Source organism: Phyllobates terribilis, unplaced genomic scaffold (assembly GCF_046119375.1).
Source record: "Phyllobates terribilis strain yellow unplaced genomic scaffold, ASM4611937v1 Scaffold_4__5_contigs__length_816908805, whole genome shotgun sequence".
Lineage (NCBI taxonomy): Eukaryota > Metazoa > Chordata > Amphibia > Anura > Dendrobatidae > Phyllobates > Phyllobates terribilis.
The window spans coordinates 57,465,047-57,490,558 of NW_027362764.1; the positions used below are offsets into that span (position 1 = coordinate 57,465,047).

Sequence of the window (25,512 nt, forward strand, 5' to 3'; positions counted from 1 at the left end):
GGTACAATAAACCTTCCTGGCAGGATACTTACGTTGCTCAGCAGGCGCTGCATCGGCTTTCAGAGCCAGTTTCTGTCGGGACAGCAGCTCCTTCTCCTCCTGTATCAGCTGCCGCTCCTGCTCCAGCTCCTGCAACCTGTTACCTGTACTCTGCAGCTCCTGTTCAAGATGCCGGATCAGGTCGCTCTTTTCCTGCATTTGCTTTTCAAGAAAGACTCTTTCGTCTGTGTAGCCATCGAGGAGGCCTGGAAATAGCAATGAGGGGACAGAACTGTGAGTGGAATCTAAGGAGCAAGAAAGTCTATGCAGCAAATATAAAAAATTACATTCACAGATAAACAGAAATCTGTTTATATCAAGTAAATCCAAAAATTGCAAATTACCCACAAGAGTTAATTTAGTTTATACTTCAGGAATTTTGCTAAAATGTGAATGAATGTATCTGAACACCATCAGGTGTCACATTACTGATCCTGAGTTACATCCTGTATACTCCAGAGCTGCACTCACTATTCTGCTGATGCAGTCACTGTGTACATACATCACATTACTGATCCTGTACTGATCCTGAGTTACATCCTGTGTTATACCCCAGAGCTGCACTCACTATTCTGCTGGAGCAGTCACTGTGTACATACATTACATTACTGATCCTGTGCTGGTCCTGAGTTACATCCTGTATTATACCCCAGAGCTGCACTCACTATTCTGCTGGTGCAGTCACTGTGTACATACATTACATTACTGATCCTGAGTTACATCCTGTATTAGGCTCCAGAGCTGCACTCACTATTCTGCTGGTGCAGTCACTGTGTACATACATTACATTACTGATCCTGAGTTACATCCTGTATTATACTCCAGAGCTGCACTCACTATTCTGCTGGTGCAGTCACTGTGTACATACATTACATTACTGATCCTGAGTTACATCCTGTATGATACTCCAGAGCTGCACTCACTATTCTGCTGGAGCAGTCACTGTGTACATACATTACATTACTGATCCTGAGTTACATCCTGTATTATACTCCAGAGCTGCACTCACTATTCTGCTGGTGCAGTCACTGTGTACATACATTACATTACTGATCCTGAGTTACATCCTGTATGATACTCCAGAGCTGCACTCACTATTCTGCTGGTGCAGTCACTGTGTACATACATTACATTACTGATCCTGTACTGATCCTGAGTTACATCCTGTATTATACTCCAGAGCTGCACTCACTATTCTGCTGGTGCAGTAACTGTGTACATACATTACATTATTTATCCTGTACTGATCCGGGGTTACATCCTGTATTATACTCCAGAGCTGCACTCACTATTCTGCTGGTGCAGTCACTGTGCACATACATTACATTATTTATCCTGTACTGATCCTGAGTTACATCCTGTATTATACTCCAGAGCTGCACTCACTATTCAGCTGGTGTGGTCACTGTGTACATACATTACATTATTTATCCTGAGCGGATACAGCGTTACATCCTGTATTATACCCCAGAGCTGCACTCACTACTCTGCTGGTGGAATCACTATGTACATACATTACATTATTTATCCTGTACTGATACAGCGTTACATCCTGTATTATACCCCAGAGCTGCACTAACTTTTTTGTCACTTTAAAACGGATCTTCAATCCTCAGCCGATTTACTATACATGCAAATTGTGAAATAGTGTTTGGAGGGGGATGTGGACCGCAATGAACCCACACTATGGAGGCGATCACTTGTCACTGACTTGTCACTGGCTCAGCAGTGCACAATGCCTGGTACTATGGTGAACACTTTGCTCACACACAACAGTATCTCTGCCTATAGAAGTAATGGGATTAGCAGGATGATCTGCCTCCTGCATCGTACATGCATTGCTAGGAGAACATGGATGATGCACATAACTGTGCTGACACAAGTCATTAACCCTGAGAGCGATGACATAAATCTCCTATATCTGCCGTTCTCTCCAGGCACATCACTTATTAAGAGCTAAGCCCAGATAAATATTGACAAGTCCGTGCAGGTTTTATGGCATTGTCTCTGAATTCCAGCTGTCATCGGCTCGCCGTACGTGAAGGATTCTGACACCTGGCGACTATTACTACGTCCTCCATGGAGACACTGTTTCCACAATAAGAAATCCCTCTGATCATTTCCCGTCCTTCGGTTTATGAGATGTTCTCTGTTATTGACAAAACATACTAATAATCCATAAAGCCGAGCCTCCCGACCCGCTGAGTTATAGGGTCACTGCTGCAACATAGTAGCAATCATTCATTCAAGCTCCTAAAGTAAGGAGGATGCAGTAGGTTTAAAGGCATATGGACGTCAAAAGCGGCCCCCCACCTGAGACCCCACTATGAGCCAGGTCTGGACATGTGAACCCAGCACTAGGTCCCACTGATGTATATTAAGGTACATATTATTAGGTGATTAAAGGGATGTCCCAGGTAATGTATTCCCTTCCGTCATTGCATAATGAAATGTTCTGCAGTTTTGTAAAATATTTAAAGTTTTAATTCATCACCACTTTCAAGAACTCTTTTTGCGGAGAGCCGATAACGCTCTTTATAGGAAACATGTCTGACGCCAGATTTTAGAAATCTATCAATGACTACAGCGCTGAAGGGCGAAACAGGGTACATGAATAAATCAGCAATGTCTGGACAAGAAGGAAGGAGAGGACGCAATGTTACCTTTTTGCTATGAGATGGATGGAGAGAAAGAGGAAGGGGGGAAAGAGAGAGAAAGAGGGGGAGAGAGAAAGAGAGAGAGAAAGAGAGGGGAAAGAAAGAGGAAGGGGGAGAGAGAGAGAGACAAAGAGGGGGAGAGAGAGAGAGAGAGACAAAGAGGGGGAGAGAGAGAGAGAGAGACAAAGAGGGGGAGAGAGAGAGAGAGAGAGACAAAGAGGGGGAGAGAGAGAGAGAGAGAGACAAAGAGGGGGAGAGAGAGAGAGAGAGAGACAAAGAGGGGGAGAGAGAGAGAGAGAGAGACAAAGAGGGGGAGAGAGAGAGAGAGAGACAAAGAGGGGGAGAGAGAGAGAGAGAGACAAAGAGGGGGAGAGAGAGAGAGAGACAAAGAGGGGGAGAGAGAGAGAGAGACAAAGAGGGGGAGAGAGAGAGAGAGACAAAGAGGGGGAGAGAGAGAGAGAGACAAAGAGGGGGAGAGAGAGAGAGAGACAAAGAGGGGGAGAGAGAGAGAGAGACAAAGAGGGGGAGAGAGAGAGAGAGACAAAGAGGGGGAGAAAGAGGGGGAGAAAGAGGGGGAGAAAGAGGGGGAGAAAGAGGGGGAGAAAGAGGGGGGAAAGAGGGGGGGGGAAGAGGGGGGGAAAGAGGGGGGGAAGAGGGGGGGAAAGAGGGGGGGGAAAGAGGGGGGGAAAGAGGGGGGGAAAGAGGGGGGGAAAGAGGGGGGGGGAAGAGGGGGGGGGAAGAGGGGGGGGAAGAGGGGGGGAAAGAGGGGGGGAAAGAGGGGGGGAAAGAGGGGGGGAAAGAGGGGGGGAAAGAGGGGGGGAAAGAGGGGGGGAAAGAGGGGGGGAAAGAGGGGGGGAAAGAGGGGGGGAGAGAGGGGGAGAGAGAGGGGGAGAGAGAGGGGGAGAGAGAGGGGGAGAGAGAGGGGGAGAGAGAGGGGGGGCAGAGAGCGAGCGCGAGGGGGGCAGAGAGCGAGCGCGAGGGGGGCAGAGAGCGAGCGCGAGGGGGGCAGAGAGCGAGCGCGAGGGGGGCAGAGAGCGAGCGCGAAGGGGGCAGAGAGCGAGGGGGGCAGAGAGCGAGCGCGAAGGGGGCAGAGAGCGAGAGCGAGGGGGGCAGAGAGCGATCGCGAGGGGGGGGCAGAGAGCGAGCGCGAGGGGGGGCAGAGAGCGAGCGCGAGGGGGGGCAGAGAGCGAGCGCGAGGGGGGGCAGAGAGCGAGCGCGAGGGGGGGCAGAGAGCGAGCGCGAGGGGGGGCAGAGAGCGAGCGCGAGGGGGGCAGAGAGCGAGCGCGAGGGGGGGCAGAGAGCGAGGGGGGGCAGAGAGCGAGGGGGGGCAGAGAGCGAGGGGGGGCAGAGAGCGAGGGGGGGCAGAGAGCGAGGGGGGGCAGAGAGAGAGCGCGAGGGGGGGCAGAGAGAGAGCGCGAGGGGGGGCAGAGAGAGAGCGCGAGGGGGGGCAGAGAGAGAGCGCGAGGGGGGACAGAGAGAGCGCGAGGGGGGACAGAGAGAGAGCGCGAGGGGGGACAGAGAGAGAGCGCGAGGGGGGACAGAGAGAGAGCGCGAGGGGGGACAGAGAGAGAGCGCGAGGGGGGGGCAGAGAGAGCGCAAGGGGGGTGCAGAGAGAGCGCGAGGGGGGGCAGAGAGAGCGCGAGGGGGGGCAGAGAGAGAGAGCGCGCGAGGGGGGCAGAGAGAGAGCGCGCGAGGGGGGCAGAGAGAGAGAGCGCGCGAGGGGGGCAGAGAGAGAGAGCGCGCGAGGGGGGCAGAGAGAGAGAGCGCGCGAGGGGGGCAGAGAGAGAGAGCGCGCGAGGGGGGCAGAGAGAGAGAGCGCGCGAGGGGGGCAGAGAGAGAGAGCGCGCGAGGGGGGCAGAGAGAGAGAGCGCGCGAGGGGGGCAGAGAGAGAGAGCGCGCGAGGGGGGCAGAGAGAGAGAGCGCGCGAGGGGGGCAGAGAGAGAGAGCGCGCGAGGGGGGCAGAGAGAGAGAGCGCGCGAGGGGGGCAGAGAGAGAGAGCGCGCGAGGGGGGCAGAGAGAGAGAGCGCGCGAGGGGGGCAGAGAGAGAGAGCGCGCGAGGGGGGCAGAGAGAGAGAGCGCGCGAGGGGGGCAGAGAGAGCGCGCGAGGGGGGCAGAGAGAGAGAGCGCGCGAGGGGGGCAGAGAGAGAGAGCGCGCGAGGGGGGCAGAGAGAGAGAGCGCGCGAGGGGGGCAGAGAGAGAGAGCGCGCGAGGGGGGCAGAGAGAGAGAGCGCGCGAGGGGGGCAGAGAGAGAGAGCGCGCGAGGGGGGCAGAGAGAGAGAGCGCGCGAGGGGGGCAGAGAGAGAGAGAGCGCGCGAGGGGGGCAGAGAGAGAGAGCGCGCGAGGGGGGCAGAGAGAGAGAGCGCGCGAGGGGGGCAGAGAGAGAGAGCGCGCGAGGGGGGCAGAGAGAGAGAGCGCGCGAGGGGGGCAGAGAGAGAGAGCGCGCGAGGGGGGCAGAGAGAGAGAGCGCGCGAGGGGGGCAGAGAGAGAGAGCGCGCGAGGGGGGCAGAGAGAGAGAGCGCGCGAGGGGGGCAGAGAGAGAGAGCGCGCGAGGGGGGGCAGAGAGAGAGAGCGCGCGAGGGGGGGCAGAGAGAGAGAGCGCGCGAGGGGGGGCAGAGAGAGAGAGCGCGCGAGGGGGGCAGAGAGAGAGAGCGCGCGAGGGGGGCAGAGAGAGAGAGCGCGCGAGGGGGGCAGAGAGAGAGAGCGCGCGAGGGGGGCAGAGAGAGAGAGCGCGCGAGGGGGGCAGAGAGAGAGAGCGTGCGAGGGGGGCAGAGAGAGAGAGCGCGCGAGGGGGGCAGAGAGAGAGAGCGCGCGAGGGGGGCAGAGAGAGAGCGCGCGAGGGGGGCAGAGAGAGAGAGCGCGCGAGGGGGGCAGAGAGAGAGAGCGCGCGAGGGGGGCAGAGAGAGAGAGCGCGCGAGGGGGGCAGAGAGAGAGAGCGCGCGAGGGGGGCAGAGAGAGAGAGCGCGCGAGGGGGGCAGAGAGAGAGCGCGCGAGGGGGGCAGAGAGAGAGAGCGCGCGAGGGGGGCAGAGAGAGAGAGCGCGCGAGGGGGGCAGAGAGAGAGAGCGCGCGAGGGGGGCAGAGAGAGAGAGCGCGCGAGGGGGGCAGAGAGAGAGAGCGCGCGAGGGGGGCAGAGAGAGAGAGCGCGCGAGGGGGGCAGAGAGAGAGAGCGCGCGAGGGGGGCAGAGAGAGAGAGCGCGCGAGGGGGGCAGAGAGAGAGAGCGCGCGAGGGAGGCAGAGAGAGAGAGCGCGCGAGGGGGGCAGAGAGAGAGAGCGCGCGAGGGGGGCAGAGAGAGAGAGCGCGCGAGGGGGGCAGAGAGAGAGCGCGCGAGGGGGGCAGAGAGAGAGAGCGCGCGAGGGGGGCAGAGAGAGAGAGCGCGCGAGGGGGGCAGAGAGAGAGAGCGCGCGAGGGGGGCAGAGAGAGAGAGCGCGCGAGGGGGGCAGAGAGAGAGAGCGCGCGAGGGGGGCAGAGAGAGAGAGCGCGCGAGGGGGGCAGAGAGAGAGAGCGCGCGAGGGGGGCAGAGAGAGAGAGCGCGCGAGGGGGGCAGAGAGAGAGCGCGCGCGAGGGGGGCAGAGAGAGAGAGCGCGCGAGGGGGGCAGAGAGAGAGAGCGCGCGAGGGGGGCAGAGAGAGAGAGCGCGCGAGGGGGGCAGAGAGAGAGAGCGCGCGAGGGGGGCAGAGAGAGAGAGCGCGCGAGGGGGGCAGAGAGAGAGAGCGCGCGAGGGGGGCAGAGAGAGAGAGCGCGCGAGGGGGGCAGAGAGAGAGCGCGCGCGAGGGGGGCAGAGATGGAAAGGATTTAAGATGCTAAAAAAACAAACAAAACAAACCTGCCAGAAGCCAAAAATGTCACAAACAGTGGTCAGGAAAAAAACTACAGGCAAATAAGACACTTCAGGGAAGGGGGAACACTGGAGTTTCCTAAAGCATCTTATTCTTGAAAAACCACAGCGGGCTCACCTGTGTGAAAAAGACATGGGCACATACTCTAAGACTTACAGAGCGGGTTCCTGACAGGTTAAAGCTGGTCAGGGGGATCTCCGTGATCAACTCAACCCCTTAAAGGGTTATTCCCAAAATATTAAGTGCTTCACTATTTCCAGCATTCCCATTATGGATGAATGGAGCGGAGGACAAGCACGCACATCTCAACCCCAGTAAAGATGGGGCTTAGGTTCTGTTATTCCAGAGCTCCAATGTCGGAATTGCTGGGGGTCCCAGTGGTCACACTTCCCCAGTGATCAGTAATTTATATGCTATCCCAAGGATAGAAGATAACTTGAAGGGGTTGTCTGGACTAAGAATAAAAGTATGCCGTCACTCTATATGACTGAAGACAAACAAATAGTGATAGTGTGCGATCTGTCACAATTCTCCTGTATGCCGTGTACGGGTGGACGGTCCCATGCAGACTAGACGCTCATCTGCTAGAAAATTAAGAAGAACAGCAGAGACTAGGCAGCATGTGACTGCAAGTAATTCTAAAAATTTTTTGTTGCCTAATTTGATTGCCACTTTAGGGGCATTGGAGCAAGGTACTTTGAGCAAGTTGGAATGTGTCACATTGGCAGGTTCCCTTTAAAATTCATTTGGAGCTTTCTGCATAGAGTTAATGATTGACACACTCAGAATTTCTCAGTCCAATCCACCACAAGCTACATGGAGCGGAGAACAGTCCTGAGGGCAGGCAGTCCAAGGTAATATAATTTCGGCTGCATTCCTTTTGCATGGAAAAAGGGCATTTAAAGAACTGCAGCCAAAAAGAACTATAAAAAAAAATGGCGTCCACTGCCCAGCTGTCCGGCATGGAACAACCTCCATGCCCAGTTCATCCAAAAACCGTGTATAAGTGCCTAGAAGAAGTAATGAAGGCAAAGGGCGGCCATCAAATATTGATGGGATTTACATTTCTCTTTTGTTCATTCACTTTCCATTTTGTTATTTCATAAAAATAAACTATTGTGACTTCTATTTTTTTTAAACTTTCTTACCTTGCAGCATTTTTTTCACACCTACCTAAAACTTTTGCACAATTTCAATCAATGTTTTCAATTTACTTTTTTTTTTTAATATTTATTGTATAAAAGAATGAAATGAATGATAATTATCAGCATTAAAATGGCTTTAATTTAGTATCAGGTGGGGTGCTCAGACTGGCAGTCATCTGGCCGGAGTACAAGACTCTACAACCAGCAATTAAAACAATAAAGTACGTATATCATTAGCTAAAACAATGAAACTACAGGTTAAGTAGAGACCGCCTGGCTCTAATAATAGTTTACGAGTGAACGGCATTGTGTACGTATTATGGATGTAGCAGAGTGGAATTTGTCATTTACCTCTTTGGCGCGGCATTGTTTATCTATTCCAATAACTCCCTTCCCTATGGTAACCCCCCAAAAAATACAAGGCCAGAATGTAATGAAATATATTACATAACTCAGCTCTGCTATGTATGTGTGTAGGAAAAATATGCAGATCCATCAGAAACTTTTTTTCACAATTTTGAGGTTGGATTCCATATAAGACCATAAAGTCCCATGTGCTGCACCTGCCCAGCAGGACAATCCCCTCTGGGAGGACGCCACGTCTGAGCAGCCGGGCCGTGCACTGCAAGATCCTGACGGACCCCGCGGACTAAAAACGAGTCATATTACATCTAAAGATAGATATAAGAAATACTAATAAAGAAAAATATTTTTATAAAAAATAAAATCAATTACTGCTATATGAAAAAGTTTGGGCACCCCTATTAATCTTAAGCTTATTGTTTTATAAAAATTGGTGTTTTTGCAACAGCTATTTCAGTTTGATATATGTAATAACTGTTGGACACAGTAATGTTTCTGCCTTGAAATGAGGTTTATTGTACTAACAGAAAATGTGCAATCTGCATTCAAACAAAATTTGACAGGTGCATAAGTATGGGCACCCCACCAGAAAAGTGACATTAATATTTTGTAGATCCTCCTTTTGCAAAAATAACAGCCTCTAGTCGCTTCCTGTAGCTTTTAATGATATCCTGGATCCTGGATGAAGGTATTTTTGACCATTCCTCTTTACAAAACAATTCCAGTTCAGTTAAGTTTGATGGTCGCCGAGCATGGACAGCCCTCTTCAAATGATCCCACAGATGTTCAATGATATTCAGGTCTGGGGACTGGGACGGCCATTCCAGAACATTGTAATTGTTCCTCTGCATGAATGCCTGAGTAGATTTGGAGCGGTGTTTTGGATCATTGTCTTGCTGAAAGATCCATCCCCTGCGTAACTTCAACTTTGTCACTGATTCTTGAACATTATTGTCAAGAATCTGCTGATACTGAGTGGAATCCATGCGTCCTTCAACTTTAACAAGCTTCCCGGTGCCGGCATTGGCCATACTGCCCCAAAGCATGATGGAACCTCCACCAAATTTTACTGTGGGTGGCAAGTGTTTTTCTTGGAATGCTGTGTTTTTTGGCCGCCATGCATAACGCCTTTTTGTATGACCAAACAACTCAATCGTGGTTTCACCAGTCCACAGGACCTTCTTCCAAAAAGAAATTGGCTTCTCCAAATGAGCTTTTGCATACCTCAGCCGACTCTGTTTGTGGCGTGCTTGCAGAAATGGCTTCTTTCGCATCACTCTCCTATACAGCTTCTCCTTGTGCAAAGTGCGTTGTATAGTTGACCGATGCACAGTGACACCATCTGCAGCAAGTTGATGCTGCAGCTCTCTGGAGGTGGTCTGAGGATTGTCCTTGACTGATCTCACCATTCTTCTTCTCTGCCTTTCTGATGTTTTTCTTGGCCTGCCACTTCTGGCCTTAACAAGAACTGTCCCTGTGTTCTTCCATTTCCTTACTATGTTCCTCACAGTGGAAACTGACAGGTTAAATCTCTGAGACAGCTTTTTGTATCCTTCCCCTGAACAACTATGTTGAATAATCTTTGTTTTCAGATCATTTGACAGTTGTTTTGAGGAGCCCATGATGCCACTCTTCAGAGGAGATTCAAACAGGAGAACAACTTGCAAGTGGCCACTTTAAGTAGCTTTTCTCATGATTGCATACACCTGGCTATGAAGTTCAAAGCTCAATGAGGTTACAAAACCAAAAAAAGTGCTTTAGTACGTCAGTAAAAAGGAGGTAGGAGTATTTAAAACAAGAAAATGATAAGGGTGCCCATACTTATGCACCTGTCTAATTTTGTTTGAATGCAGATTGCACATTTTCTGTTAGTACAATAAACCTCATTTCAAGGCAGAAACATTACTGTGTCCAACAGTTATTACATACAGTCATATGAAAAAGTTTGGGCACCCCTATTAATCTTAAGCTTAATGTTTTATAAAAATTGGTGTTTTTGCAACAGCTATTTCAGTTTGATATATGTAATAACTGTTGGACACAGTAATGTTTCTGCCTTGAAATGAGGTTTATTGTGCTAACAGAAAATGTGCAATCTGCATTCAAACAAAATTTGACCGGTGCATAAGTATGGGCACCCTTATCATTTTCTTGTTTTAAATACTCCTGCCTACTTTTTACTGACTTACTAAAGCACTTTTTTTGGTTTTGTAACCTCATTGAGCTTTGAACTTTATAGCCAGGTGTATGCAATCATGAGAAAAGCTACTTAAAGTGGCCACTTGCAAGTTGTTCTCCTGTTTGAATCTCCTCTGTAGAGTGGCATCATGGGCTCCTCAAAACAACTGTCAAATGATCTGAAAACAAAGATTATTCAACATAGTTGTTCAGGGGAAGGATACAAAAAGCTGTCTCAGAGATTTAACCTGTCAGTTTCCACTGTGAGGAACATAGTAAGGAAATGGAAGAACATAGGGACAGTTCTTGTTAAGGCCAGAAGTGGCAGGACAAGAAAAACATCAGAAAGGCAGAGAAGAAGAATGGTGAGATCAGTCAAGGACAATCCTCAGACCACCTCCAGAGAGCTGCAGCATCAACTTGCTGCAGATGGTGTCACTGTGCATCGGTCAACTATACAACGCACTTTGCACAAGGAGAAGCTGTATGGGAGAGTGATGCGAAAGAAGCCGTTTCTGCAAGTACGCACAAACAGAGTCGGCTGAGGTATGCAAAAGCACATTTGAAGAAGCCTATTTCTTTTTGGAAGAAGGTCCTGTGGACTGATGAAACCAAGATTGAGTTGTTTGGTCATACAAAAAGGCGTTATGCATGGAGGCAAAAAAACACAGCATTCCAAGAAAAACACTTGCTACCCACAGTAAAATTTGGTGGAGGTTCCATCATGCTTTGGGGCTGTGTGGCCAATGCCGGCACCGGGAATCTTGTTAAAGTTGAGGGACGCATGGATTCCACTCAGTATCAGCAGATTCTTGGCAATAGTGTTCAAGAATCAGTGATAAAGTTGAAGTTATGCAGTGGATGGATCTTTCAGCAAGACAATGATCCAAAACACCGCTCCAAATCTACTCAGGCATTCATGCAGAGGAACAATTACAATGTTCTGGAATGGCCATCCCAGTCCCCAGACCTGAATATCATTGAACATTTGTGGGATCATTTGAAGAGGCTGTCCATGCTCGGCGACCATCAAACTTAACTGAACTGGAATTGTTTTGTAAAGAGGAATGGTCAAAAATACCTTCATCCAGGATCCAGGAACTCATTAAAAGCTACAGGAAGCGACTAGAGGCTGTTATTTTTGCAAAAGGAGGATCTACGAAATATTAATATCACTTTTCTGGTGAGGTGCCCATACTTATGCACCTGTCAAATTTAGTTTGAATGCAGATTGCACATTTTCTGTTAGTACAATAAACCTCATTTCAAGGCAGAAACATTACTGTGTCCAACAGTTATTACATATATCAAACTGAAATAGCTGTTGCAAAAACACCAATTTTTATAAAACATTAAGCTTAAGATTAATAGGGGTGCCCAAACTTTTTCATATAACTTTATGTGTGTATATGTATGTGTGTGTGTGTGTGTGTATGTGTATATATATATATATAATTGATTTATATACAGATATATATACAGTACAGACCAAAAGTTTGGACTCACCTTCTCATTTAAAGATTTTTCTGTATTTTCATGACTATGAAAATTGTACATTCACACTGAAGGCATCAAAACTATGAATTAACACATGTGGAATTATATACTTAACAAAAAAGTGTGAAACAACTGAAAATATGTCTTATATTCTAGGTTCTTCAAAGTAGCCACCTTTTGCTTTGATGACTGATTTGCACACTCTTGGCATTCTCTTGATGAGCTTCAAGAGGTAGTCACCGGAAATGGTTTTCACTTCACAGGTGTGCCCTGTCAGGTTTAATAAGTGGGATTTCTTGCCTTATAAATGGGGTTGGGACCATCAGTTGTGTTGTGCAGAAGTCTGGTGGATACACAGCTGATAGTCCTACTGAATAGACTGTTAGAATTTGTATTATGGCAAGAAAAAAGCAGCTAAGTAAAGAAAAACGAGTGGCCATCATTACTTTAAGAAATAAAGGTCAATCAGTCCGAAAAATTGGGAAAACTTTGAAAGTGTATAAGATATATAAAAAGAAAGCGCAGCAGCACTCCATTATGGCCAAGATACATAAAGACAATAAAACCATTTAATTTAAACTGTGTTATTACTCAATAAGCTTTACTTACAAATATACATCACCTGCTGGTTAAATGGGGGGAGTGCAAGGTCAAACAGGAGGCAGTTCCCACCTCCTATAGTAATATGTCAAAAAAAACTGACCAGCACATCCCAAATGTGAACAGGTACAAGCTGCTGAAACTGCATAAGATATATAAAAAGAAAGCGCAGCAGCACTCCATTATGGCCAAGATACAGGAACTGCCTCCTGTTTGACCTTGCACTCCCCCCATTTAACCAGCAGGTGATGTATATTCTATTCTACCAGCCCATTTAAATTGTAGGTGTTTTAGCCCAGAAGTGACATGTTCTGTCCAGAGTTATAGGCTTGTAGCCCAAGAGAGGCATGTAGGCAGAGTAGTACCCATCAGAGGGGAGGTCACCTTGCAGCGGTTGATGGGCACACATGAATTGGCCAATTTATGCGCTAAGAACCTCCATTTTTTGTAAGTAAAGCTTATTGAGTAATAACACAGTTTAAATTAAATGGTTTTATTGTCTTTATGTATCTTGGCCATAATGGAGTGCTGCTGTGCTTTCTTTTTATATATCTTATGCAGTTTCTGCAGCTTGCACCTGTTCACATTTGGGGTGTGCTGGTCAGTTTTTTTTGACATTATATATATATATATATATATATATATATATATATATATATATATATATATATATATATATATATATATATATTAGCATTAAAAAAATATGCTTACAATAAATACTAATATTAAGGACCAAAAATATATATATTTAAAATACTAATACAAAAAATATATATATTTTTTTTATTAGTATTATAGAATATATTTATTAGTATTTGTTTTATATATATTTTTTATTAGATTTTATATTTATATATTTTTAGTATAGATTACATACTACTGAAAAATATATAAATATAAAATAACTCTAATTAAAAAAAATATATAAAACAAGTACTAATAAAAATATATTATATAATAATAATAAAAATTTATTATATACCATAATACTAATAAATGCATGCCGCGCCACTCTTCTCGTTAAATAAGACAGAGATTGTTATTAAATGGTTAATCAAAATAAATACAAGTGTATGATCACTGGGGGTTCAAACACTGGAACTCCACTTGATCACGAAAATGGTATTTCCAAAGTCCTCTGTGCGACTGGATGGGTAATGCAGATGAACGTTGATGGCTCCATAGTAGATCAGAAGTGAATGGAGTGGCGGTCACACGTGCACATCACTCTGTTCACACAGAGAACTTTGGGAACTCTGTTCTCAGCATCAGTTAGGGTCACAGAGATCACATATTTATCATCTAATCTATGTGCATGCCAATCAATGATTGTCTGCAGCGCTGTCAGAGTGACAGATAATAAATAACGAGCACTCGAAATAGCAATGGAGACTCTGTGCTGGACCTGGAGAGGTTGAATAAAGCATTATTATTACTTATTTATTTTTCTACAACATAGTATATCCGGGGATACAGGGTTTTTCTAATGTAATAAATGCATATGTAGCACCCCGAGGGTTCGGCCGCTACAGGGGTATTGCACCTCAAACCAGAGGTGTGATATTCCACTCCCGGGTAAGGATGGAGTGTGGATCAGGACTCAGTTAGCTGCATACATCACACACACTCCATTTCCGAGGGACAGCTCAACGGTGCTCCCACTAGACAGAAGTGCAGGCACGACAGCATCTGTCCCTGACTGGAGGGGGGAGGAAAACCCAGTGGTGTAGGAGCAGATAGGGGTGGGTCTCTGGGCATAGGTAGGAGCCCATTGGTTGCTAGTCACCTGGGCTCACACAGAGAGGGAGGTATATAAGGTGGGCACCATCTTAGTTCTGAGAGTAGAAGAATACAGGACAGTCAGAGGAGAGGAGTGAGAGAAGGAGTTCAGCCAGGAGGGCTGACAGGGAGCTGTGGCTCAGTCTGGGCCCAGCTCCACGAGGCCGGCCTGGAGTGAAGGCCAGAAGCAGCAGAGAGAACAGGAACAGAAGAGAAAGGAAACAAGGAACAGAACATTAAGAGAGGCCCAGAGATACGAGAGAAGAAGGAACCCCATAGGCCCAGGAGATTGCGGGTGACGGGTTGGCAGAACAGGGTACCGGATCCCAAATTGGTGGAGGCGACTTATCCTCAGCCAAAGACCGGCGGTCGTGACTATATCTCGGTGCGACCCCTCACTACACCTACCAGGAAGGCACACCACATAGGGTCAGGGACGCAGAGATCAGCGTGCCCAGAGAAGGCCCGAGGCAGCCGGACAAACGTAGAGTCACTGGTGGGCATGGCCAGAGAAGGGAAGAGAAGGGAGTCCTGTGCCACGCTCTGGAATTGCCTGGGAGTTGGTCGAGCCCCTTGCCTGGTGGACGCAGCACGGCTTGGGCAGTCGCCGCCAGTGCCGAGGTGACTAGGACCAGTAAAGAACTGTGAGTAAAGCATTGGAAACTGCAACCACACGTCTCTGTGCTTCTTCGCCGCACCTGCACCACCAGTGCTGGGACGCTAGTGCACCATCACTCCCATCATCCGCACTAACTGCCCTGAGGCTATACTCCTCCCGTGGAGAGTCATCCCATTCTTAGCTGCACACATAACACTGGCCTCAGTGGTCTGCCTTGCAGCGGCGGTCCCCACTGACCGCAATCCATGGGTGGCGTAGTCGGACAATTATAATACTACTAAGTCTGCCACTGATTTGACCACCCTGGGCACGGACCGGGTCATCGCCACAGAGACTACAACCCCCAGCGATCCGGCTCCGGGTATTCCCTGCACACACGTGCACGCACAACACAGGCCCAGGGGGCGCGTCCCATACAGTGGCCAAATTATACTCCACCCAAAAAAGGTCTAAAGATTTGTTCATATTCAAATTGGACCCTCAAATATAGATTGCATTTTTCCCATCAAGTGATATTCCCAACAATCCCCTTATAAGACAAGCGACGCATCCAGTTTCTTGAAATGTGGCCGCACTACATCATGATCTTGTTTAGCGCCAGCCAATGAATGGAGGATCCTTCTTTCTAAACCTCGATCCCGGCGATCACTGTGATCTGATGGCGGGCTACACAATGCTCTACATGGCCGAGGTCCCTGTGCAAACCTGTTCTCATCTGGGCATAACTTGACTTATGGGAAATACTCTGCTTTATGCTGCGGGCCCCCCGGCCCCTCACACAGTTTACCAGAAATTGTTCCCCTCCAGCACTAAACACTGATTCCAGCAGCGCAGGGAAATCAATATAACCCTGAACCTTGAATGAGGAGGTGAGTAATTGCTCCACGTGCCATGGGAAGGGTAGAGGACTGTAAAGCGGAGGGTCAGGTTTTGTTTGTTTTATAGATGTTTAACTAGTTGTATTATTTATTATTATTATTTTTTATAATTGTCATCGCTTTAATGGGGGATAGGCCTTTAACTAAAAAAACAAACAACTGGGTATAAGTGTTCATCCTATTAATTGTGTCCACACACACCCTATAGACAAGGGGGATGATCATGCCCAGCTGTCAATGTTTTTTCAATTATAGAAGCCCTCCTCCTCCGATCAACATTTTTATCCTCTTAATATATTGCAGTCATATTATAAGGCACTGTGTACATACAATTGCTCATTTTTCCTTTCTTCTCTTTTACATTAGGTCTATGACACCAACTGACTATCTGAATCCTGCTCTGTAGAAATAGGAGGTCAATTTTCCCTGTATGAGTCATCAGTCACTGCAAAAGTCTATGGCAGGGGAGAGAAGGGAGCAGCTGGATCAGGAGTTGAAGAGAGGAATGATAAATGCAGGGACAAGAGACTTCCTGTTTCTACATAGAGCAAAGAAAAGAGAAGAATAAACTGGGTAGAAAGACAAAAAGAGCAATTGTAAGTCCACAGTGCTGCATAATATGATGACTGTAATATATTAAACTTTGATGGGAGCACTTCTTTAATTATAGGGGGCCGAATTAGGTTTATGGTTCTGAATTTAATTTAGGGGTTGGGTCTGGGTCTGAACTAAATTCAGAGTTGTAAGTTAAATTTAGGGTCCTGTTCTGGGGTTTTATACTTTAGAACTCTGGTCTAGGGTCTGAATAAAACTGAAAGTTCTGATCTGGGGGTCTGAATTAATTTAGGGTTCTGGCAGGCAAATCTTAATTAAATTTAGGGGTCTGGGCTCAAATTAAATTTAGAAGTCAGATCTGGGGTCTAAAATTTAGGGTCCTGATTTGGCTGGGGGGGGGGGGGGGTCTTTATTTAAGGATTTTAGTCTACGTTCTACATAGAATTGAAGTGTCAATTAAAGTGAGAGGTCTGACATAGGGGTCTAAATTAATTTTGGGGTCTGGCTTGGGGATGGAATTCATTTTAGCAGATTATTTTAACATTGTGCTTAGTGGTGGGAAAAAAAAATGAATTTAGGGGCCTGGGGTCAGAGTTAAATTTAGGCATCTGAACTAGAGTCTGAATTAAATTTAGGGGGAGGTCAAATACTTGACATAAATTAACCCAAGAACTGAGATATACGAGTGAAATCTGGGCACGGGACTCCAACCCCAGGAGGATTTTGCAGGTTTTGCACCGTGCAAGGTGAGCAGACACTCCCAGAGTATAGACAGCACGAGCACTACACCTGGACACGGCCCTATGTAGAAATATGTGGTTTCCAAATGCAGCCTCCCCTGAGGGCTTATAGCATATCTGACTCATCAAGATCAAGCCACGCGATAAATCCCCCCCAACATTTATCCCTTATCCCTTCAATCATGCAGCTATTTTTCGTTTTTGCGCTTTCACTTTTTGTTCCCCTTCTTTCAAGAGCCACATGGGCTCTTACTTTTTTACGGGAATAGTTGTAGTTTTGAAATACACCATTAATTTTAACATATCATTGTGCTGAGAAATGTGAGGGAAAAAAAAAAATAAATTTCTAGTGTGGTGAAATACTGGAAAATACAATGCCGCCATTTATTTATTATTTTTTTCGTTTGATTTTTACGGAATTCATGGTACGGTAAAAAATGACCCGGGGACACGATTCGCCAGGTCAGTGCGATTTCGGTGATACCAAACTTATACTTTTTTTTTTTATCTTCGTATCTTTAAACATAAATTCAAAACTTTGTCCAAACAAATTTTATTTGTGTTGCCATTTTCCAAGAACCATAAATCATTAATTTTTTTCACTGATGGGGTACATACGACATTTGGACTGTTTTCTATTTAATTTTTTAAGGGAGGTACAGGAACCAAAAAACAGAAATTCTTGTGGGTTAAACACTTTTATATTTTGAACAAATATTTACCTGTTTTTATTTTTGGATGGGGAAAAGAAGAGTGAGTTTTTTTTTATATACTTCTGTATTACTTTTTACTTAGGTTTTCAACCTGTGATTGATTGATCGCTTGTATCATAGAATGTGATACTTTAGTATTGCAGTCTATGGTACCAATAACTATCTCCTATGAGATCCAGGCCACTAAAATGCCAAGTTGGCTCCAAAAGGTTTATACAATCTGGTTTTACCATACTATTTTATATCTATTTGGTATTGGATACTCCCATTTTCTCAATTAACGGATTACAACAGCCACGATAGGATACAAACATGGAATCCAAAATGCCATAGAGAGACGAGAAGAAGGAACCCATGCAACACAAGGACTTCAACCATATTGTACTACCGTCCGAGAGCACAGACCCCAAAGGCCGCTGTCCAGTATGTGGATCCCACTCGTAAAGTGTGTGGCCCACCAGGACCATGACCTACCTTCTGCTTTGCTGAGCTCCACTGCCAAGTGCTCTCTGGCTTTGGCCTCCTCGTTGAGTCTTTCTTGAAGCTCCTCCTGGCATCTGAGCAGTTCAGTAGTCTCCTGTTTCCTTTTGATGGACTCCCGCAGCAGTTCTGTTTGTGCCGCCTTGGCATGAGCGAGCTGTAATAAGAACATGATTGTATGTTAAAACAGTCCATGTATTATCGGACACTACGCATGGATAATACAAGACCGACTGATACGGCAAAGTGTGCCGTCTTCCCACTGTGCATCCTAGACCTCCAGATACTTTTTTGCAAATTTGTTTTAATTAAATTTGCGGGGGCTACCTAAATAAACTTGATTTTATAAAAAAAAATTGTATTATTATTTTCTAAATGTTTTCTTATTTATTACATCTATACATTGCATTCTATAAACTCTAAAAGGTCATAAAAACTTAATAAAATAGAAAAAAATGGGATATCATGCACGTTACATTTATGTGTGGTCTTAAAGTATACGTGTCATTTCAGATGAGTGTTCACAATAAATCATCATGAGGAATAACCCTATTTCTGACCATTATATGATTTGTAGCCTGTATTTTTCACCAGCTTTCTCCTGTGCAGTTGTCTTTGAGGCATTGGTTGGAGACTAACTGCTATTTTTCCCATACATAGCACACACAGACATGAGGGACTCATGCTCTCCTGTCTGTATAGCACACACAGACATGAGGGATTCCTGCTCTCCTGTCTGTATAGCACTCACAGACATGAGGGATTCCTGCTCTCCTGTCTGTATAGCACACACAGACATGAGGGATTCCTGCTCTCCTGTCTGTATAGCACACACAGACATGAGGGATTCCTGCTCTCCTGTCTGTATAGCACACACAGACATGAGGGATTCCTGCTCTCCTGTCTCTATAGCACACACAGACATGAGGGATTCCTGCTCTCCTGTCTGTATAGCACTCACAGACATGAGGGATTCCTGCTCTCCTGTCTGTATAGCACACACAGACATGAGGGATTCCTGCTCTCCTGTCTGTATAGCACACACAGACATGAGGGATTCCTGCTCTCCTGTCTGTATAGCACACACAGACATGAGGGATTCCTGCTCTCCTGTCTGTATAGCACACACAGACATGAGGGATTCCTGCTCTCCTGTCTGTATAGCACACACAGACATGAGGGACTCCTGCTCTCCTGTCTGTATAGCACACACAGACATGAGGGACTCCTGCTCTCCTGTCTCTATAGCACACACAGACATGAGGGATTCCTGCTCTCCTGTCTGTATAGCACACACAGACATGAGGGATTCCTGCTCTCCTGTCTGTATAGCACACACAGACATGAGGGACTCCTGCTCTCCTGTCTGTATAGCACACACAGACATGAGGGACTCCTGCTCTCCTGTCTGTATAGCACACACAGACATGAGGGATTCCTGCTCTCCTGTCTCTATAGCACACACAGACATGAGGGACTCCTGCTCTCCTGTCTGTATAGCACACACAGACATGAGGGATTCCTGCTCCCCTGTCTGTATAGCACACACAGACATGAGGGATTCCTGCTCTCCTGTCTGTATAGCACACACAGACATGAGGGACTCCTGCTCTCCTGTCTGTATAGCACACACAGACATGAGGGATTCCTGCTCTCCTGTCTGTATAGCACACACAGACATGAGGGATTCCTGCTCTCCTGTCTGTATAGCACACACAGACATGAGGGACTCCTGCTCTCCTGTCTGTATAGCACACACAGACATGAGGGATTCCTGCTCTCCTGTCTGTATAGCACACACAGACATGAGGGATTCCTGCTCTCCTGTCTGTATAGCACACACAGACATGAGGGATTCCTGCTCTCCTGTCTGTATAGCACACACAGACATGAGGGATTCCTGCTCTCCTGTCTGTATAGCACACACAGACATGAGGGACTCCTGCTCTCCTGTCTGTATAGCACACACAGACATGAGGGACTCCTGCTCTCCTGTCTCTATAACACACACAGACATGAGGGATTCCTGCTCTCCTGTCTATATAGCACACACAGACATGAGGGATTCCTGCTCTCCTGTCTGTATAGCACACACAGACATGAGGGACTCCTGCTCTCCTGTCTCTATAGCACACACAGACATGAGGGACTCCTGCTCTCCTGTCTGTATAGCACACACAGACATGAGGGACTCCTGCTCTCCTGTCTCTATAGCACTCACAGACATGAGGGATTCCTGCTCTCCTGTCTCTATAACACACACAGACATGAGGGACTCCTGCTCTCCTGTCTGTATAGCACACACAGACATGAGGGACTCCTGCTCTCCTGTCTGTATAGCACACACAGACATGAGGGACTCCTGCTCTCCTGTCTGTATAGCACACACAGACATGAGGGACTCCTGCTCTCCTGTCTGTATAGCACACACAGACATGAGGGATTCCTGCTCTCCTGTCTGTATAGCACACACAGACATGAGGGATTCCTGCTCTCCTGTCTGTATAGCACACACAGACATGAGGGACTCCTGCTCTCCGGTCTCTATAGCACACACAGCCATGAGGGATTCCTGCTCTCCTGTCTGTATAGCACATACAGACATGAGGGACTCCTGCTCTCCTGTCTCTATAGCACACACAGACATGAGGGATTCCTGCTCTCCTGTCTGTATAGCACACACAGACATGAGGGATTCCTGCTCTCCTGTCTGTATAGCACACACAGACATGAGGGACTCCTGCTCTCCTGTCTGTATAGCACACACAGACATGAGGGACTCCTGCTCTCCTGTCTCTATAGCACATACAGACATGAGGGATTCCTGCTCTCCTGTCTGTATAGCACACACAGACATGAGGGACTCCTGCTCTCCTGTCTGTATAGCACACACAGACATGAGGGACTCCTGCTCTCCTGTCTGTATAGCACACACAGACATGAGGGATTCCTGCTCTCCTGTCTGTATAGCACACACAGACATGAGGGACTCCTGCTCTCCTGTCTGTATAGCACTCACAGACATAAGGGATTCCTGCTCTCCTGTCTGTATAGCACACACAGACATGAGGGATTCCTTCTCTCCAGTCTCTATAGCACACACAGACATGAGGGACTCCTGCTCTCCTGTCTGTATAGCACACACAGACATGAGGGATTCCTGCTCTCCTGTCTGTATAGCACACACAGACATGAGGGACTCCTGGTCTCCTGTCTGTATAGCACACACAGACATGAGGGATTCCTGCTCTCCTGTCTGTATATCACATGTCTGTATAGCACACACAGACATGAGGGATTCCTGCTCTCCTGTCTGTATAGCACACACAGACATGAGGGATTCCTGCTCTCCTGTCTGTATAGCACACACAGACATGAGGGATTCCTGCTCTCCTGTCTGTATAGCACACACAGACATGAGGGACTCCTGCTCTCCTGTCTGTATAGCACACACAGACATGAGGGACTCCTGCTCTCCTGTCTGTATAGCACACACAGACATGAGGGATTCCTGCTCTCCTGTCTGTATAGCACACACAGACATGAGGGACTCCTGCTCTCCTGTCTGTATAGCACACACAGACATGAGGGACTCCTGCTCTCCTGTCTGTATAGCACACACAGACATGAGGGACTCCTGCTCTCCTGTCTGTATAGCACACACAGACATGAGGGATTCCTGCTCTCCTGTCTGTATAGCACACACAGACATGAGGGACTCCTGCTCTCCTGTCTGTATAGCACACACAGACATGAGGGACTCCTGCTCTCCTGTCTGTATAGCACACACAGACATGAGGGACTCCTGCTCTCCTGTCTGTATAGCACACACAGACATGAGGGATTCCTGCTCTCCTGTCTGTATAGCACACACAGACATGAGGGATTCCTGCTCTCCTGTCTGTATAGCACACACAGACATGAGGGATTCCTGCTCTCCTGTCTCTATAGCACACACAGACATGAGGGACTCCTGCTCTCCTGTCTGTATATCACACACAGACATGAGGGACTCCTGCTCTCCTGTCTGTATAGCACACACAGACATGAGGGATTCCTGCTCTCCTGTCTGTATAGCACACACAGACATGAGGGACTCCTGCTCTCCTGTCTGTATAGCACACACAGACATGAGGGATTCCTGCTCTCCTGTCTCTATAGCACACACAGACATAAGGGATTCCTGTTTTGCGCTGTATAGCACACACAGACATGAGGGACTCCTGCTCTCCTGTCTGTATAGCACACACAGACATGAGGGATTCCTGCTCTCCTGTCTGTATAGCACACACAGACATGAGGGACTCCTGCTCTCCTGTCTGTATAGCACACACAGACATGAGGGATTCCTGCTCTCCTGTCTGTATAGCACACACAGACATGAGGGATTCCTGCTCTCCTGTCTCTATAGCACACACAGACATGAGGGACTCCTGCTCTCCTGTCTGTATAGCACACACAGACATAAGGGATTCCTGTTTTGCTCTGTATAGCACACACAGACATGAGGGACTCCTGCTCTCCTGTCTGTATAGCACACACAGACATGAGGGATTTCTGCTCTCCTGTCTGTACAGCACACACAGACATGAGGGATTCCTGCTCTCCTGTCTGTATAGCACACACAGACATGAGGGACTCCTGCTCTCCTGTCTGTATAGCACACACAGACATGAGGGACTCCTGCTCTCCCGTCTGTATAGCACACACATAGAAAAGTAACCTGGCACTCAGAAGACTCAAGAATAATCAAACCAAAATAATTTGTCATGGAAAGTACAACATGGGAAAATGGGATGGGAAGGGGAAAAGGATCAAGGCTAGGAAAGGGAGTGGTGGCAGAACCTAAAATATTTGAAAAGGAACCTACCAGTATAAGGATGTGGGTATATTAAAGCAGTAGCCTGTTAGGTTCTATGGGCTGTGGGGATAAAATACAAGAGTGAGTGCCATAACCTTGGCCTCTTCTGGTATAGGGAGTGGGGGGACCATCTATGGAAAGTTACCTGTGGATGTGTGGTAGCCGGACACGGTGTCCACCGTTTGTCAGGAGGTGCTGTGGAGGACTGAGGACCTTAGAGGTCTTAAATAGGTAGTGGAGGGGGTTAAAGGTCGCTTACTGGACTAATCATTGGTAGCAGTGGGGTTTAGGCGCGCATATAGTATGTGGAAATAGGACCTGAATAGCGGAAGTCGCGTCATATGACGCTCTTAAGGTCCTAAAATGAGAAAGCCGGTCACGGGAAGAAGGGATTCCTGCTCTCCTGTCTCTATGCAATATATGTCAAGAAGCAGTAGATGGACGGGGGACATTATACAGCACTACTGAGCTGTGAATCCAGCACTACTGAGCTGTGACTTCAGCACTACTGAGCTGTGTAGCTGTGAATCCAGCACTGGAGTGAGATAGAACATTATACAGGAAGCATCAGCACCTCAATGCTTCTCTCTGATCTTATCTCCCTATAGACTTTAATAATTATCTATAATCTGATCTCAGCTAGTTTTGATTAAGATGGATTTGAGCAGCTTTTCACATGATGGGTTCGGGAGGCAACGGTAGGAGAAATGGCTCATAAACGGAGAAAGAAGCATATTTCTCTGATAAGATATATTACAAAGTTTCTTATGTTTGCTTGTACTATTGGTTTATGCAAAGTTAATATTCTTTGTTCTTCAGAGATCTGAGCAATAAGAATCACTCAAAAGAAACATTACTACAGAGAGCATCAAGGAGGATGAAAACCACAACAAAGCTTGTAATAGTGCGGTTTCAGGAGGAGGAAGTCCCGGTCGACCATCTCAAGACAAAGAGACACTGTTCAATACACCAAATGTGTATAAATAAGTCATTAAAGGGAATGTATCTCCTGAACAGGCCCAGGGTGTATTATAGGCTTACATTCGGTACATGAAGGTAAATCTACCTAAGAAAAAAATACATGAAGGTGGGAGAATATCTATTTGCTTTTGTCAGTTTCTCATTTGGGAGGAAAGAAAACACAGATAAAACTTGTTCTTGTATCAAAAGAAACTTCAAAAAAGGGTTACAAAAACATGGCCCCTTTATTTTAGAAACAGCGCCACACATCTCTGCAAGGTCGTGTGTGGTATTGCAGCTTAAAGACATTCACTTCAATAAAGCTGAGAGCTACAATATAAGACAACCCCTTGACAAGTGTGACGCTGCTTTCCTAATCTTGTACAATCTCTTTAAAACTTTTACAAGAGTACAAAATGATTAATTATAAGGGAAGAGGGAAGACTAGAGGCAATAACATGCAGTCACAGACCATGGCAGATGAGTATAGACGTTAAAATAGAGTAAAATATCCAACCCAATGTGTATTTGCTCGTTAATCCACAGCAAAAATCGAAGGGCTCATGCAGACGTTTGTGGACGTCAGTTAATTTAAGTGCCATTTTGCCAAACACGCAAGTGTATTTTTATGGGTTTAATGGGAAAAAATGGGACCATCTCAGTAAATGGTCTGTTCTCTGTATTGTACGGGTTGTTTGGAATAAAAAAAATACCAAATATCTCCATGTTATTTAAGGATTTGTGATGTATATTTTTTAAAAGTGTATTAAAAAGTATGATGAAGTTGTATCTGGCATATAATGATGTATCACTTTGTACCAGTACATTATGCCTGTAAAGAAGAGATACACTTTTTAGGTCTTTAGACTGAAAAAATTCTCTTATACTGTGACTTATTACTAAAGTTTCTGCCTGCAATGCTAGAGGTTGAGAGTTTGAATCCTGGGTGAGATCACACTTCAAAATAAGAAAAGGTCTTCTATTATTTTTTTTTTAACTCTGAAAGATGGGCTAGGGCTTATTTTCAGGGGATGTCTTCTGTTTTTCCCCCCATGAACAAGAATCCACATTTATTCTTGAACAAAAATCAACAATCAACAGTTATTCAAATATAATCATGCACTACACACTCACACAATGCACATATAGTACACAGCAATCTAGTTCCTCTAGACTCCCGCAGTTACAGGACCTTTGGTGACATTATGTTCCCATGATTGTGATGTCATCAAAGGTCCTTAAGCAGTCTTAACCTTGGAATAGAAATTATGGGGGCCTCTAAGAGAGTGGGGGCCTGGGCAATTGCTCAGCTTGCCCATCCTCCCACCGCCACTGGCCCGGACTGAAACTATGGCTTATTTTTGGAGTATGGCTTATATGTCAAGCATACTCCAAAAATCCTGTGAAATAATGCTAGGGCTTATTCTTGGGGTAGGTCTTATTTTCAACGAAACATGTTATATAAGAAGACATCTAGTAAGCGCAGACTTATGCTTAGTGTTGGGCCCACCCTCCACAAACGGGGCCTTGTGCAGCTGCACCGGAGGCAGCACATGCGGCATGTCCACCCCTGAATATGCATGTGGCTGCCTACTACAGTCTCCAGCAGGA

General features: G+C 46.8%; 1 protein-coding gene and 1 long non-coding RNA gene across 10 annotated transcripts in view; one reads left to right on the forward strand and one right to left on the reverse strand.

The window, feature by feature from the left end:
- The window catches only part of AKAP9 (A-kinase anchoring protein 9), a 200,529-nt gene that overhangs the window by 45,787 nt on the left and 129,230 nt on the right, over positions 1 to 25,512 (reverse strand). For all 8 annotated transcript variants that reach the window (XM_073677388.1, XM_073677390.1, XM_073677392.1 and 5 more), the window contains 2 exons: positions 18,075 to 18,237; positions 33 to 245 (listed from right to left, as the gene is read on the reverse strand). In XM_073677388.1, coding sequence (XP_073533489.1) covers positions 33 to 245; positions 18,075 to 18,237 — 376 coding nt within the window. The remainder of the gene's footprint in view (positions 1 to 32; positions 246 to 18,074; positions 18,238 to 25,512) is intronic.
- LOC141264948 (uncharacterized) lies at positions 38 to 24,587 on the forward strand. 2 transcript variants are annotated; one of them, XR_012320027.1, is made up of 3 exons: positions 38 to 273; positions 15,959 to 16,188; positions 23,761 to 24,587. It is a non-coding gene; the product is annotated as an uncharacterized lncRNA (long non-coding RNA). The 2 variants fall into 2 exon arrangements; XR_012320026.1 differs by lacking the exon at positions 38 to 273 and adding an exon at positions 7,309 to 7,384.